This window comes from Bos indicus, chromosome 21, assembly GCF_029378745.1.
Source record: "Bos indicus isolate NIAB-ARS_2022 breed Sahiwal x Tharparkar chromosome 21, NIAB-ARS_B.indTharparkar_mat_pri_1.0, whole genome shotgun sequence".
NCBI lineage: Eukaryota > Metazoa > Chordata > Mammalia > Artiodactyla > Bovidae > Bos > Bos indicus.
Window position 1 is genome coordinate 56,454,900 of NC_091780.1, and position 14,156 is coordinate 56,469,055.

The 14,156-nt window shown below is 40.2% G+C and overlaps 1 protein-coding gene and 1 pseudogene across 1 annotated transcript in view; one reads left to right on the forward strand and one right to left on the reverse strand.

Moving 5' to 3' along the window:
• Nucleotides 1-568: 568 nt before the first annotated feature.
• On the forward strand, nt 569-3,777 carry LOC109575610 (U3 small nucleolar RNA-associated protein 14 homolog A pseudogene; annotated as a pseudogene).
• Nucleotides 3,778-10,388: 6,611 nt separating this feature from the next.
• The window catches only part of CATSPERB (cation channel sperm associated auxiliary subunit beta), a 122,178-nt gene continuing 118,410 nt past the window's right edge, over nt 10,389-14,156 (reverse strand). The window contains exon 24 of the mRNA XM_070775557.1: nt 10,389-13,772. Coding sequence (XP_070631658.1) covers nt 13,599-13,772 — 174 coding nt within the window. The 3' untranslated portion in view covers nt 10,389-13,598. The remainder of the gene's footprint in view (nt 13,773-14,156) is intronic.

The window sequence follows — 14,156 nt, forward strand, 5'->3', positions numbered from 1 at the left end:
ATACTGGAGTGGGGAGCCTTTCCCTTCTCCAGGGGATCTTCCCAACCCAGGGATTGCACCCAGATCTCCCACATTGCAGGCAGATTCTTTACCAGCTGAGCCACAAAGGAAGCCTGTAACACAGTGAGGACCAATATTAATTGGGTGGCTTTCAGGCCACACACTTTTACTACCAAGGATACCCCAAGATAAAAATCCATATAAACTGAAAAAAAAAAAAAAAATCAATGGAAACTAACTTACAGAGTGATAGGTATCTGATTGCCAAAGCCTCAGATCCTTCAGGAATGAAGGCATTTCATTGTTTGGGGCAAAGGATCCTAATCAAATGAGGTACAGTTCAGAGGCAAGGCAGCATGTGGAATGTGTGGAGGAGAGATAAACCTAAGATAAACTAAGCCAGCTTTAGGGGCTTAGTTACAGGGTCATAAAAGTCACTTTTTTTTTTTTTTAATTTTATTTTATTTTTAAACAACATAATTGTATTAGTTTTGCCAAATATCAAAATGAATCCACCACAGGTATACAAGTGTACTAATTATCACCATTTTCTTCCTTTTTTGACAAGAAATTAAGAGAAATTGATAGCACCTAGAGATCCTGGACTCCAAGAACAGTGGCTGTATGACATTATCTCTGGAATCCCATCATTAGCTGACTTTGGATGGACTGTTTTCAGGGAAGAGGCGAATAAATTTGTGGTCACATGAAGAATGAATTAGCTGAGCAGGGGTATCTTTGAACACACAGGAATACAGATGCATGCATACATGGCATCCTACAGCTCAAACAGCCAAAGTGTGGACCACAGGATGGAATCTTAGGTTAAATAACTTTCCTGAGGTCACACAGCTTGTAGGTGATGGAGCTAGATAAAAACCAGGCTATAAGATGTTAATATCACCTTTCGACTTCCGCTCCTGGTCCATGTGAGAGACAGGCTGCTGAGATGAGCAGGAACCAGGCTGCGGAGAGCAACCTTCTGGCTTTGAACCAACAGAAAGAACTAGAGGATTTGCCAAAAGACTACCCCTTGAGCACCAGTGAAGATGAAGGGGACAACGATGGGGAAAGAAAGCATCAGAAGCTTCTGGAATCAATCAGTTCACTTAATAGAAAGGATAGGCAGAAATTGGCTGAGAGGTCTGAGGCTAGTCTGAAGGTGTCAGAGTTCAGTGTAAGTTCTGAAGGATCAGGAGAAAAGCTGGTCCTTTCAGATCTGCTTGAGCCTGTTAAAACTTCATCCTCATTGGCTGCTGTGAAAAAGCAGCTGAATCGAGTGAAATCGAAGAAGACTGTGGAGTTACCACTTCACAGAGAAGAGATTGAGCAGATCCACAGAGAAGTGGCATTCAATAAAAGCTCCCAAATCCTCTCCAAATGGGATCCTGTCGTTCTGAAGAACCGGCAAGCAGAGCAGCTGGTTTTTCCCCTGAGCAAGCCCCAATCAGTCTTTGCTCCCATTGAACATGTGGTCAGTGGCTGGAAAGCAGGAACTCCCCTGGAGCAGGAGATTTTTGATCTTCTCCATAAGAATAAGCAGCCTGTGACAGAGCCTTTACTGACTCCTGTGGAAAAGGCCTCTCTCAAAGCTATGAGCCTGGAAGAGGTAAAGATGCGCCGAGCAGAGCTTCAAAGGGCCCGGGCCCTGCAGTCCTACTATGAGGCCAGGGCTCGGAGAGAGAAGAGAATCAAAAGCAAAAAGTATCACAGAATTCTGAAGAAAGGAAAGGCCAAGCAAGCCTTAAAAGATTTTGAGAAGCTGCAGAAGGTCAATCCTGCTGCGGCACTGGAAGAACTAGAAAAACTTGACAAGGCCAGAATGATGGAGCGAATGAGCCTTAAGCACCAGACCAGTGGGAAATGGGCAAAATCAAAGGCAATTATGGCCAAATACGACCTGGAGGCTCGCCAGGCTATGCAGGAACAGCTGGCCAGGAACAAAGAGCTGATGCAGAAGGTCCAGGTGGCCTCTGAGAGTGAGGAAGAGGAGGAAGTCCAGGAGGAAGAGGAAGAACCTCTTGTCCCTGACATGGTGAATGGGGTGCAGATAAAGGCAAATGGACTGAACCCCTGGATGTTCCAGAATCACTTCATTGTTGCCAAAGAGGCTGAGGTCCAGAAAGACCTGGAAAATCCTGCTGAGCCTGAAGCCCAGGAGACTTCTGAAAGTGAGGAAGAAAGTGCAGTGGTGGAGGAAGAAACTCTCTTGAAAGAATTTGAGGAAAGGCGATCACTTAGACAGAAGTCTGAGCTCAACCACATGGCGGAGCCAGTGCACAGACATGTAACAAAGGATCCTAGCAGCCAGGAGGTTCTGTCCGAATTGAGGGCACTGTCTCAGAAACTCATCACAGAGAACCATCAGTCAGGGAAGCAAGAACTGAGTTCAGCGAGGACAGCTCAGAGAGAGGAACCTGCCAGGGAGGAAGAGGAGCCCATGTTGCTGCAGAGGCCAAAGAGAGCTCAGACTCTGGATGAGCTGGAGGAGCTGGGCAGAGAAGGGTGTGTTGAAAACAAGGAGCTTCCCAGAACTGCAGTGGAAGGCCTGCAGTTGGAGAAGAATCTAAGTAATCATATTGGCACCCCCAAGGAGAAGAAAAGGAAGGAGCAAATGATTGATCTCCAGAACCTCCTAACCACAAAATTGTCTTCCGTGAAGTCCTTGGCAGTTCCCACGACTGTACAGGAGTTGGAAGATGAAGAAGAGAGAGATCAAAGGCAGATGATAAAGGTAGCTTTTGCTGGGGATGATGCCATCAGAGACTTCTTGAAAGAGAAGAGGGAAGCTGTGGAGGCGAGTAAGCCAAAGGACCTGGACCTGACTCTGCCTGGCTGGGGCAAGTGGGGTGGTATGGGCCTGAAGCCCAGTGCCAAGAAGAGACGCCGGTTTCTCATTAAAGCCCCTGAGGGTCCTCCAAGGAAAGACAAGAATTTGCCAAACGTGATCATCAGTGAGAAGCGGAACATCCATGCAGCAGCTCATCAGGTGCAGGTGCTTTCACATCTATTCACACACCATCACCAATTTGAAAGGACCATCCAGACCCCCATAGGATCTACGTGGAACACCCAGAGGGCCTTCCAAAAGCTGACCATGTCCAAGGTTGTCACCAAGCCAGGCCATATCATTAAGCCTATCAAAGCAGAGGATGTGGGCTACCGATCTTCCTCAAGGTCGGACCTCTCTGTCGTACAAAGGAATCCAAAACGACTTTCCATACGTCACAAAAAACTTCTGGAGAATAACTGTGTGGATTGAATTGCTGAAGTAGTGACACCTTGGTGCCGGGAACCAATAGCCCCGACTGTTCCTCCACTGGCCTGGTTTTACTTGGAGCTGCAAGATGATTCCAAAACAAGCTTAGCACACCATGGGTGTAGTTAAGCCACATTTTAGAAATAAAGGCATTTTTATCTATTTAACTGGAAAAAAAAAAAGATGTTAATATCAGGGGCAAGTGAGTGTGGGTTATATGAGAACTCTCTGTACCACCATAATAACTTTTCAGTAAATGTTAAAGTAGTTAAAAAAATTTATTAAAAGAAGAAACACAGGTTGTCAAACTCTGTAGTTTACACTTTTAATCTCTGTGCCATGTTTAATCTCTGGAGCCCTAGCCCAAGTGATGCTCTGAGGAGCTGACAAATTCCTGTCTCCTAGGTCCCCAGAATGGGTCTCCTTCCTCCCCACAGACAAGCACTCCTTGTCCAGATTTTGCTTTGATTTTCTGGCTTCCTGTAGTATCCTTCCAATAAACTCCCTTTTCATTGTAATTAGACAGGATGGATTTCTATTACCTGCAACAGAACAGCAATTCACAAAGCCAGGCACTGTTCTAATTACTTTGTTTGTATTAATTCATTTGGCCTTCACAACAGCCCTATTAGGTAGGTATTAATATTATCCCCATTTTACAGGTGAAAACACTCAGGCACAAAGAAATTAAATGATTTTCTCAGGTCATACATCTCGGAAGTGGCAAACTTGTAATGTCTGGCTCCTGAGTCTGAGTGCTGGGTCTACCCTGCCCACTGTCCTCTCAGAAGAACTTTCAGGATACACAGGCACGGCCATGGTTTGCGGTTCCCAGAACTGGACTCTCCTGGGCTGGGTGCCTAGCCTTGCCCCATGTTGTTAAGAGCAGACTGTGGCTCCTCCTGGGCTTTTTCAGGAGGGTGTAACTCTCTGATCTCCAAATGTGCTGGCCATCTTCTGACGACCTGGGAACGGGTGCTCTCAGAGCACACAGAGGTGCATCTTTTGGAATTCTACATGTCACATGTAGTTCTGTAAACCAGTACCGCCCCCAGACTCAGCCCCATGACGGAGTCACATTTCCTCTTTAGGTATTACAATCTGATTTTGAAGTTGCCTCAAGAAAACCCAAATGGCTTCACCTGTAATTCCCACGAGGTTCTGAAAGCATACATGGACATGGGCCTCCTTTATCACCTATCTTTCCCTCATCAACTGTCTTTCCCTGGCAGGACTGCATTCTCCTTATTCTAATCAGAAAAGGACAAGGCTCAGAATGGGCTCCAGTCAACAAAAGCTATAGAATAAATACAGAAAACCCGTTCCCCAAGAGATGGTTATCATTTTTCATTTTCTTAAAAATCTCAAGGAAAATTTTCTAAGTGTTAACATAAGAAATTTTCTATGTATCCAAAATAAGAGAATGGAATGGTAAACATGTTGACAAAGTGTAATTTGAGTTAAAATGCTAATTCTGTAGTATTTTATCTAATTTTTACATTAACATTTAAATATATTTTTTCTAGGAATTCTCTAATGAAACTAGGAAATACAGAGAAAATGATGATTATCATTTGTTCAATATTCAGATTTTCATCTATGAACTAGCTAATTGGCAGTGATATTTGTGGGGTTCACATTGTTTCTTCTAATCAGTTTTTTGAATGTATCCCATGGGTGGATATTACGTATTTGGAACATAAATGCTATAAAAATTAATCCCCCTAGCAGTACAGCTGCTGCAACAGCAATAAGTGTGTGTCCTGGAAACGGCAGAGGGACTTCGTCAACATAAATCTGCAACAGAGAAAGCAAAGTCTTATATTTAAGTTTTCTGAGCTCAGCAATTCAAAACATTGAACTTGACATGATTCACACAATGGTGGAAACACTACTACTCATATAGCAATATTCTGTCCAGACCAATATCGATATTCAGCCTCCACAAACCTTAGAAACAGTCTCTTGGCAATCTGACAGGTAACAATGTGCAGAATTTACATAGGGAATAAGAATTCAATTTATATCCTGTATCTTTATCTTTCATCTTTTTTCTTCTTCTTAATCTTTTTTCCTACGCTTGGGCTTACTTGCTCTGTGGCATGTGGGATCTTCCCAGACCAGGGATCGAACCCGTGTCTCTTGCATTGGCAGGCAGATTCTTTACTACTGAGCCACCACGAAAGCCCTATCATTTGTCTTTAATGGCAGAGGTGGTCAGACAGAGCACTTACACAGTAGGAAAACATTCTGTGTTCAGTCACAGAGGAAGAGGCAAAGTGCCATTGGAACATGGTGAAAGTGAAAGTGGCTCGGTCATGTCAGACTCTTTGCGACCCCATGGACTATACAGTCCATGGACTTTTCCAGGCCAGAATACTGGAGTGGGTAGCCTTTCCCTTCTCCAGGGGATCTTCCCAACCCAGGGATCAAACTGGGTCTCCTGCATTGCAGGCAGATTCTTTACCCGTTGAGCCACAAGGGAAGCCCAAGAATACTGGAATGGGTAGCCTATCCCTTCTCCAGTGGATCTTCCTGACCCAGGAATTGAATCGGGGTCTCCTGCATTGCAAGCTGATTCTTTACCAACTGAGCTATCAGGGAACATGGAACATGGTGAGAAGTGCCTGACTGCTTAGAGTAACCAGGGAATGTGCTTCCCGATCAGAATCTTGGAGAATAAGAGGAGGAGGAGAAGGTACATTCAAGGTAGAGGAAAGAAGCATGTGCTCTTCCAGACTACCATCTCTTCAGAAAATTCTCAGTATGAGTGACAACAGTGGGAAATTTCTGTATATTTAAAATGTTTCCTCTGCCTGAGAGAATAATTAATAAAAACAAGTTCCTAGAGGGGAGACAGGACACTGACAGAAGCAAGGATCTTTTCCTCTGAGACTAGAGGTAAGGATGGACGCCATGTATGCTACAGGTAGAAATGGGGGCATATGGAGGGTAAAATGGTTCAAGCTTACGTTTTCCCTGTGAAGTAAGAAGCAAGATTATCTTTTGAGGTAGGAAAGTAGAGATGAATGGAAATAGGATGTGGGAATGTGGGAAATGCCAGGACAAGATAAAGGATTAAAAAGCTGCTGTAGTGTATAGCTCAAGTTCAAGGTATGACCATCCTTCAGTGACCTAAGGGTATATATGTTTTTAAGAAGCAATCCTATAGCTATTAATTTTTAAAACACTTTTTTCAGGTTCTTTCTGTTCTACTTTTGATATTGCTATTTGGAGTTTTATTACCTTACTTTGTATAAATAGCCTCCATTCCATGCTGTCAATTCATGTTGACATAATAACATTGCCAGATTGATCTTTGTAAAACATTGGTCTATAAAACAATTTTTTTTTTTTTAAACACAGACTGCTTTATTTTCGAAAAAAAAGAATCTTGACCGTCTAGGTGAAGGTGAAAGTTGCTCAGTCATGTCTGACTTTTTGGACTCTACAATCCATGAAATTCTCCAGGCCAGAATATTGGAGTGGGTAGCCTATCCCTTCAGTGGATCTTCCCAATCCAAGAATTGAACTGGGGTCTCCTGCATTGCAGGTGGATTCTTTACCAACTGAGCTATGAGGAAGCCTTGACTATTTAGAAGTAGTACCAAAAAGGAGGTATTGAAAGCAACAGTATTTAAAAGGTGGCTCTGGCAAGTGGTGTGGAAAGCAGTGAGAAACTGCTTCTAATGTGAGAAGATAATTATCCTCGTGGTAATGGATCAGCTGGTTTAATCATGTCCTGTTGTACTTGGAGGCTCAGACTATGTACCCAGTGCTTCAGGAATTATTGGGGATTGAAGGAAATGGCAACCCACTCCAGTACTCTTGCTTGGAAAAAACACATGGATGGAGGAGCCTGGCGGGCTACAGTCCATGGGGTCGCGAAGAGTCAGACACAACTGAGCGACTTCACTTCATTTTTATAGAAAAATATTACCTATTGAATGTGATATACTACTTGTGGTTTTTGGAATGGTGCTCCAAGACAACAAAAGTCTTTCTTAAAAGGTGGCCCATCAGAGGAGGTTGAATAATTAGCTTTGTAAGATCTAAAGATCTAATCTGTTTGTGGTCTGTGAGGAAGACAATTGTGTGCTGCACGTAATTGCAAAAATGAGTCTGCTTTTCTCTAAAGAAAATACCAAAGTTAGGAAGACCAGAGGAAATAATCCATTGTAATCATAATCTTTTTTTTTCTTCTATCTCTCTGTTCTGCTTCCTCAGTGTCGGATAACTCCCTCCAAAGTCCTAACAGTCCTACGGCTTGATAGTAGCTCCTGAGGCTGCAAGCTTCCTTGTTCAATGTCATTAAGAAAGAGCAAGTTCACATCTCAGCACTTTGAGCAAAAGCACTGGGATTGCACAGTTGTAGATCATGTGCTCATTCCTAAACACTCCTTTTCAAAAATGTTTAATAGCTTCTCATTGCTGATAGGAATTTTCCAAAGTTCTCATTCTGACATTCAAGGTCTCCCACAATGGGACCCTAACCTACCCACTTTCATATATATAACTTTGCATTCCAACCAAATGGATCTACTATTGAAATGATTGCTTAATACCTCTCTGTATCTGTGTCTTTGCTGCTGTCATTCTTTCCACCCAGAATGCGTTCCTTACCCATTTCTACCTAAAACAAAATTTTAGTGACTTTACCAACTGGACAATATGAAAATTTCATTTCTTCAGTTAAGCTATATAATACATTTCTAGGGCTTCCCTTGTGGCTCAGCTGGTAAAGAATCCACCTGCAATGTGGGAGACCTGGGTTCAACCCCTGGGTTGGGAAGATCCCCTGAAGAAGGGAAAGGCTACCCATTCCAGTATTCTGGCCTAGAGAATTCCATGGACTACAGTCCATGGGGTTGCAAAGAATTGGACACCACTGAGCAACTTTCACTTTTATACATTTCTGAGAGTGGAAACCCCAACGCCCCTGAAATCATGTATTCTCCAGCTAAATTTCTGTCTCTAAAGCTCTTGAAAACAGTTTTTCTTTAAATGTTTCCCTTCCAATCTTCTATGATTATCTAAATATTCCAGGACATGTTTTTAAAAAAGGTTGAACACCAGAATCACAGAAAAGTATGTTCTAGACACGATATCTTTTTATCATCAAAATACTTCAGTTTGTGCTTCTTTAACACAAATTGAAAGGATTCACTCATATTAGAGTGCAATTATCAAAACCAAGATATTAACTGTGAGACAATGCTACTTTCTAATCTACAGATCTTACTCAAATTTTGTCAGTGATTTCAATAATGTCCTTTATGGTGAGAAAAAAAGCCAAAATTTTGTTTTGCATTCCATTGTTTTAGGATACTTTCAAAAGCATGATTTAAGAAACTTTATCTTTTTCTATTGTTTTTTAATGATTCTCTTCCTTTATTAACTGTGCAATCACTTCCTATTTTTCTTTCTTTCATTTTTATAATTCTTCCTTCATTCCTGAAACTTTGTGTCTCTGCTGACTTGTCTTCTTAGCCTGAAGAACTTCCTTATGCATTTTTTTAGAGAAGTTCTGCCTACAGTAGATTATTTTATTCTTCCTTCACCTTTATTTCCCTCTCATTCCTGAAGGATATTTTCACTAGATACAGAATTCTGGGTAGACAGTCCTTCCTCCCTACACTATGACTGTCCTCAGTACATTAAGGATGTTGTACAACTTTCTTCTTGCTTCTGTGGATTCCAGAATCTAATTCATTAGAGTTTTATCCTCCCGTATTATTGTGCTCTTCCATGAAACTGGGGCTGACCATGGGACAAAGAGGTGAGAACAAAGAGAAAAATAATGAGGATTTTCTCTTAGGCTCCTCATATGACAGGTACTTCTTTTTCTAGATCCTCTTTCTAGTGGGATGGATTTTCTCTCAGGATCTTAAGTGTCTACACTGCTGCTTTGACCACCTATCTGGTGCAGACTCATTACTGAGGCAGGGCCAGGACAGAAAAAGGAAAAGGAGAGAGTTGAGAGCTTTTGTTTCTGATAATGTTGTATTGGTATTTGACAGTGAATGAGCCATTAACTAATTTAATTAAATCCTCATTCCTCTACAACCCCATAGGCAGCAGATACCATTATGCGAGTAAGCAAAAATGAGTCATTGAACATCAGAGGGTGATTTGAGGAGACGGACTTTGATTTCCAATTCTTTTGGATCTTGATGGCTTTGGCAGCATATAAGACTCTACTGTAACAATGCAAATAACCAAAGGGAAGATAATGCTGGAAACTAAAAAGTTACAGACCGTGGTCTCTGTGGGGAGATAGTCAAGGGGATCAGAAAACCTAGCTAAATATGGAAGGTGAAGAGGGAACAAAAACAAACACAGGCAATTATTGCAACTTTCCCAGCATCAACTGGTCCTGAGACCTTTTGAGGACCCTGACTTCACCCTTGCTGATGATGTCACCTCCAGTCTCCAGGACCCCCCATCTCTGAGCCTTGTCCATCATATACATTCTGTCATTTTTTTCTCTTCAGTGTGTCCTGGACGGATGCCTGTCATATTACTTCCTCAGCCATCACCCCACTGGATACCTGTGCCTTCACTGTACCTGAAATTCTTCAACTAAGTTACAGAAAGAGACCCCCGGAACAACAGACACTCTGAAGTGAAAGAGCTCAGATCCCTGTGGAAAAAATACACCAGGCATTAGCAACATCGACATGTATGTTCCTTTAAGTAAAAATACACACTGGGGTTACTTTCCCTAACTGATCGTGCATAGAAAAATTCCCATCTCTTTTCTAAGCTTCTTGAGCATATACTTTATATAACAAAATAAAAATGGAAGGAGAAGGACAAGAATTTGAAACAGAGGGACTCTATAGCTGATACTTTTTTCTTTTTCTTTCTTCTTTTTTTGAAGAAAAGATATTCATTCTATTTTATTTATTTTCCCTACAGCTCTACTGAGGTATTATTGGAAAATAAAAATTATATACATTTAAGGTATACATGTGCTGGGGTTTTGGGGTAGATTTTTCTAAAATTGGAGTATAATTTCTTTTCAATGTTGTGTTAGTTTCTGCTGTACAGTAAATCAGCTATATATATCCCCTCCCTCTTGTATTTCCCTCTCTGCCCCCCTACCCATCCCACCCATCAAGGTCATCACAGAGCTCCTAGCTGAACTCCCTGTGCTATACAGCAGGTTCACAGACACATAAAGTCTAACAAGGCCTTGAGGAGCACTTTGGGCTAGTCCACATATATGGTTTTAATATGTCCCCTAACTTTTATTGGCTTTCACCACAATTACCTAGATTATATCAACCTGCTGTGCTCTTAGAGGCAGCTGGACCCAGAAGACATGTATCTGTGTGTGTCAAGGTGAAGAACAGTGAATCCGTTTCCACTAACTTTGGGAAACACCTTATCTGTTCCACCTTGATAATCCATTAGTCTTGTATTTCAGCTCAAAAAATGGTAAGTTAATGTTAAATTCAACATTAAGGTATCTATAGAAATAACAGCATCAAGGGAAATGAAGGAAAGCCTCCACACACTTCTCAGATGCTATTTCCACCATTCATAGATAACTAAACTTTAAAAACAAAGACATAAAGGTCTTATCTAAACTCAAAATAGGGAAAATACAAATGTTGTCAACTTACTTTTATACTTAAGTTGAGGCCTAAAGGATTATACACTGGAACAGAAAGAATCGATTCTAAGTAGGCCTTCATTTTTTTAACGTTTTCTGGCACAGTGTGTCCTAAAATCACACCAAGTGTATTTTAAGCACATGTATGCTATTTTCTCATTCTGCATAAAGTTTCTTAAGTACATTAAGGTACAATGAAAGATTCCAGTCTATAACATGGCTACCTTCTTTCATAGTTTTAGTTCTTCTTGACTTGGTGGAGAATATATTTATGGGAAATTAGCCCTAGCGTATGACAGTGTATCTTCTCAGGGGCATCATCAAGAAGGACAAGATCTCTGACCACCTTAATCCAGACTGACCTTTCTTTCCTGCCTTATGCTCTTGACTAGTCCTGATCTGCCTACATTTTGGATATTTGGCAATGAAATAATTTCAGGACTACCTTAGCAGTTGGTAAATGATTTCCAGTAAGGTAGCAGAGAAATTCCACAATAAGATCACTAAATCTTTTCTAAAGGAAATGATCAGTTACTCCTGTTTTCTTATAATTCTTTCTAAAACTAGATATGTAGTGTAGAGGTTAGAGATTGCAGTGGTGTAATGGTACATGGGATCTAAAGGGGGAAAAAACCCTCTGATTGCAGCATCTGCCAATTTACAGGATGTGAATATTGTTTTCTAAATTAAATTTAAGTTGAAGTGTAGTTGATTTAAAATATTATGTTAGAAAAAATATTATGTTAGTTCCTAGTATATTGCAAAGTGATTCAGCATATATATATATATTCTTTTTCATATTCTTTTCTATTATAGGGTATAACAGGATATTGAATATAGTTTCTTGTGCTATACAATAAGACTTGTTTATTTATTTAGTTTATATATAGTAGTTTGTATCTGCTAATCCCAAACTCTTAATTTCTCCTTCTCCCACCCCTTTTCCCCTTTGGTAACCATAAATTTGTTTACTATGTCAATGAGTTTTCTTCTGTTTTGAAAATAAGTTCATTTGTAACATATTTCAGATTCCACATATAAGTGATATCATGTGATATTTATCTTTTTCTTACTTTGCTTAGTGTGATAATCACTAGGTCCATCTATGTTGCTGCAAATGGCATTATTTCATTCATTTTATGGCTGAGCAATAGTCCATCTATATATGTCTCTCTTTCTCTCTCTCTCTATGTCTATATATATATATATATATATATGTATCTCACATCTTCTTTATCCATTCATCTGTCTGCGGGCACTTAGGTTGCTTCCATGTCTTGGCTATTGCAAATAGTGCTGCTATGAACAGAGGGGTGCATGTATCTTTTTCAATTATAGTTCTGTTGGGATAGACACCCAGGAGTGGGATTGCTGGGTCATGTGACAGTTCTCTCTTTGGTTTTAAGAAACCTCCACACTGTTCTCCATAGTAATTGTACCAATTTACATTCCTACCAACAGCATAGGAGGGTTCCCTTTTTTCCATACAGGGTATGAATATCCTCTTCATGACTAACTTTAAGCAACTAGTGTGTAACAACCAGCATGCAAAATACTTGAATATTTAACAGTTGGCACTCAAAGAGAACAGGTTGCAGCAAACCATGGAAAAATGAGGATGTTAGTTAAAGCAAAATGTTTACTAATTCTCTTTGCTTAATTTTTCATTTCAAAAATTCATATGTGGGTCAGAGTACGACTCACAGAATATGAAATGTCTGGATATTTGGTCACATTTAGAAATTTCATTTAACTCCATTTATTGATGTATCAATCTATCTACCCATAAATCTCCTTAAAAGTACACATTCATGAACAAACACAAATGTGCAACAAAAAATTATCTATTTGAGGTAAAATTGAATTTTGGTAGATTTCATTTTACTTATTTAGAAATACTTCTGCATTATTTCAGTTATTTTATCATAAGCTATTTAATAAACTTTTCTTATATAATTAGAAGACAGATCCTATGGATAACCTGGCAACACCTTTTATATCTTCCTCCATACAAGCGATGAAAGGAGACGCCAGACCAACGTGTAGCACAAACTCAATCATTTTTGCTGCTAATCTAGATAATGGTCTGAATCCAGGTCACTGAAGTGATGATGAAATAAGTGTGAGACACAGACACAGAAAACAAACTTATGGTTAACAAGGGGAAAGGGGAAGAAGGGATAAACTAGGAGGCGGGGATTAACATAGATAAGCACTATTTACAAAACAGATCGCCATCAAGGACCTATTGTATAGCACAGGGAAATCTCAATATTTTGTAATAATTTATAAAGAGTAAAGAATTTGAAAAAGAATATATAAATATATGTACAACTGAATCATTGCACTGTATTAAAAATAAGTATGAGATGATAGAAGTAGCATGGACACTGATATAATAACCGATTCAACTTCTTTTCCAAAGACCTCTTGATTATCTTTTGTGTGAGAAGGTTTTGTAAACCACTTCCCTAGGTAATAACAACAGTGTGTGTGCTGTGCTCAGTCGTATCTGACTCTTTGCAGCCCCATGGACTGTACCCCGCCAGGCTCCTCTGTCCATGGAATTTTCCAGGCAAGAATACTGGAGTGGGTTGCCATTTCCTATTCCAGGGATTTTCCTGACCTGGGGCTTGAACCCACATCTCTTGCATCTCCTGCATTGGCAGGTGGATTCTTTACCACTGCGCAACCTGGGAAGCCCAATAACCACAGTACTTATAGCTGTAACAATTGTAGAAGAAAGCAAATCCTACTTAGGTTCCAGTTTTCCCTGTTATTCACTTCAGTCACAGTAACCAGGTATGGAGTTTCCACTGGGAAATTTCCATCTTCACTGTAAACTTGCAAAGAAACTGGATATTGTATAACTGGAAACTTAAAACGAGGAACCTAAAATGCAAATGCCAAGAATGAGTATAAATTTGGAAAATTCAATACTAATTTCATTTCCTGGAAAAGGATGAATAGAATTTGGCTATTCTAAATTAAGTGTGCTTCTGAGAGAATTTCTGCCTTCTCAGGTCATGAAAAAAAATCTGTCTTACAGTAGAATCAGTGTGAATTCCAAAAGTAATATGCAAACACTGTGGTAGCAAAACTTGTATCTTTCTATTGACCTTTTTTTTTCCCATAGGAATTTGCTATGATGATTTTTTTTACTAACCCATATCCCTTAAGGTACTGTATGAACTGTAAGGTACTGTATGAGGAGAGTGAAAAAGTTGGCTTAAAGCTCAACATTCAGAAAACAAAGATCATGGCATCCGGTCCCAT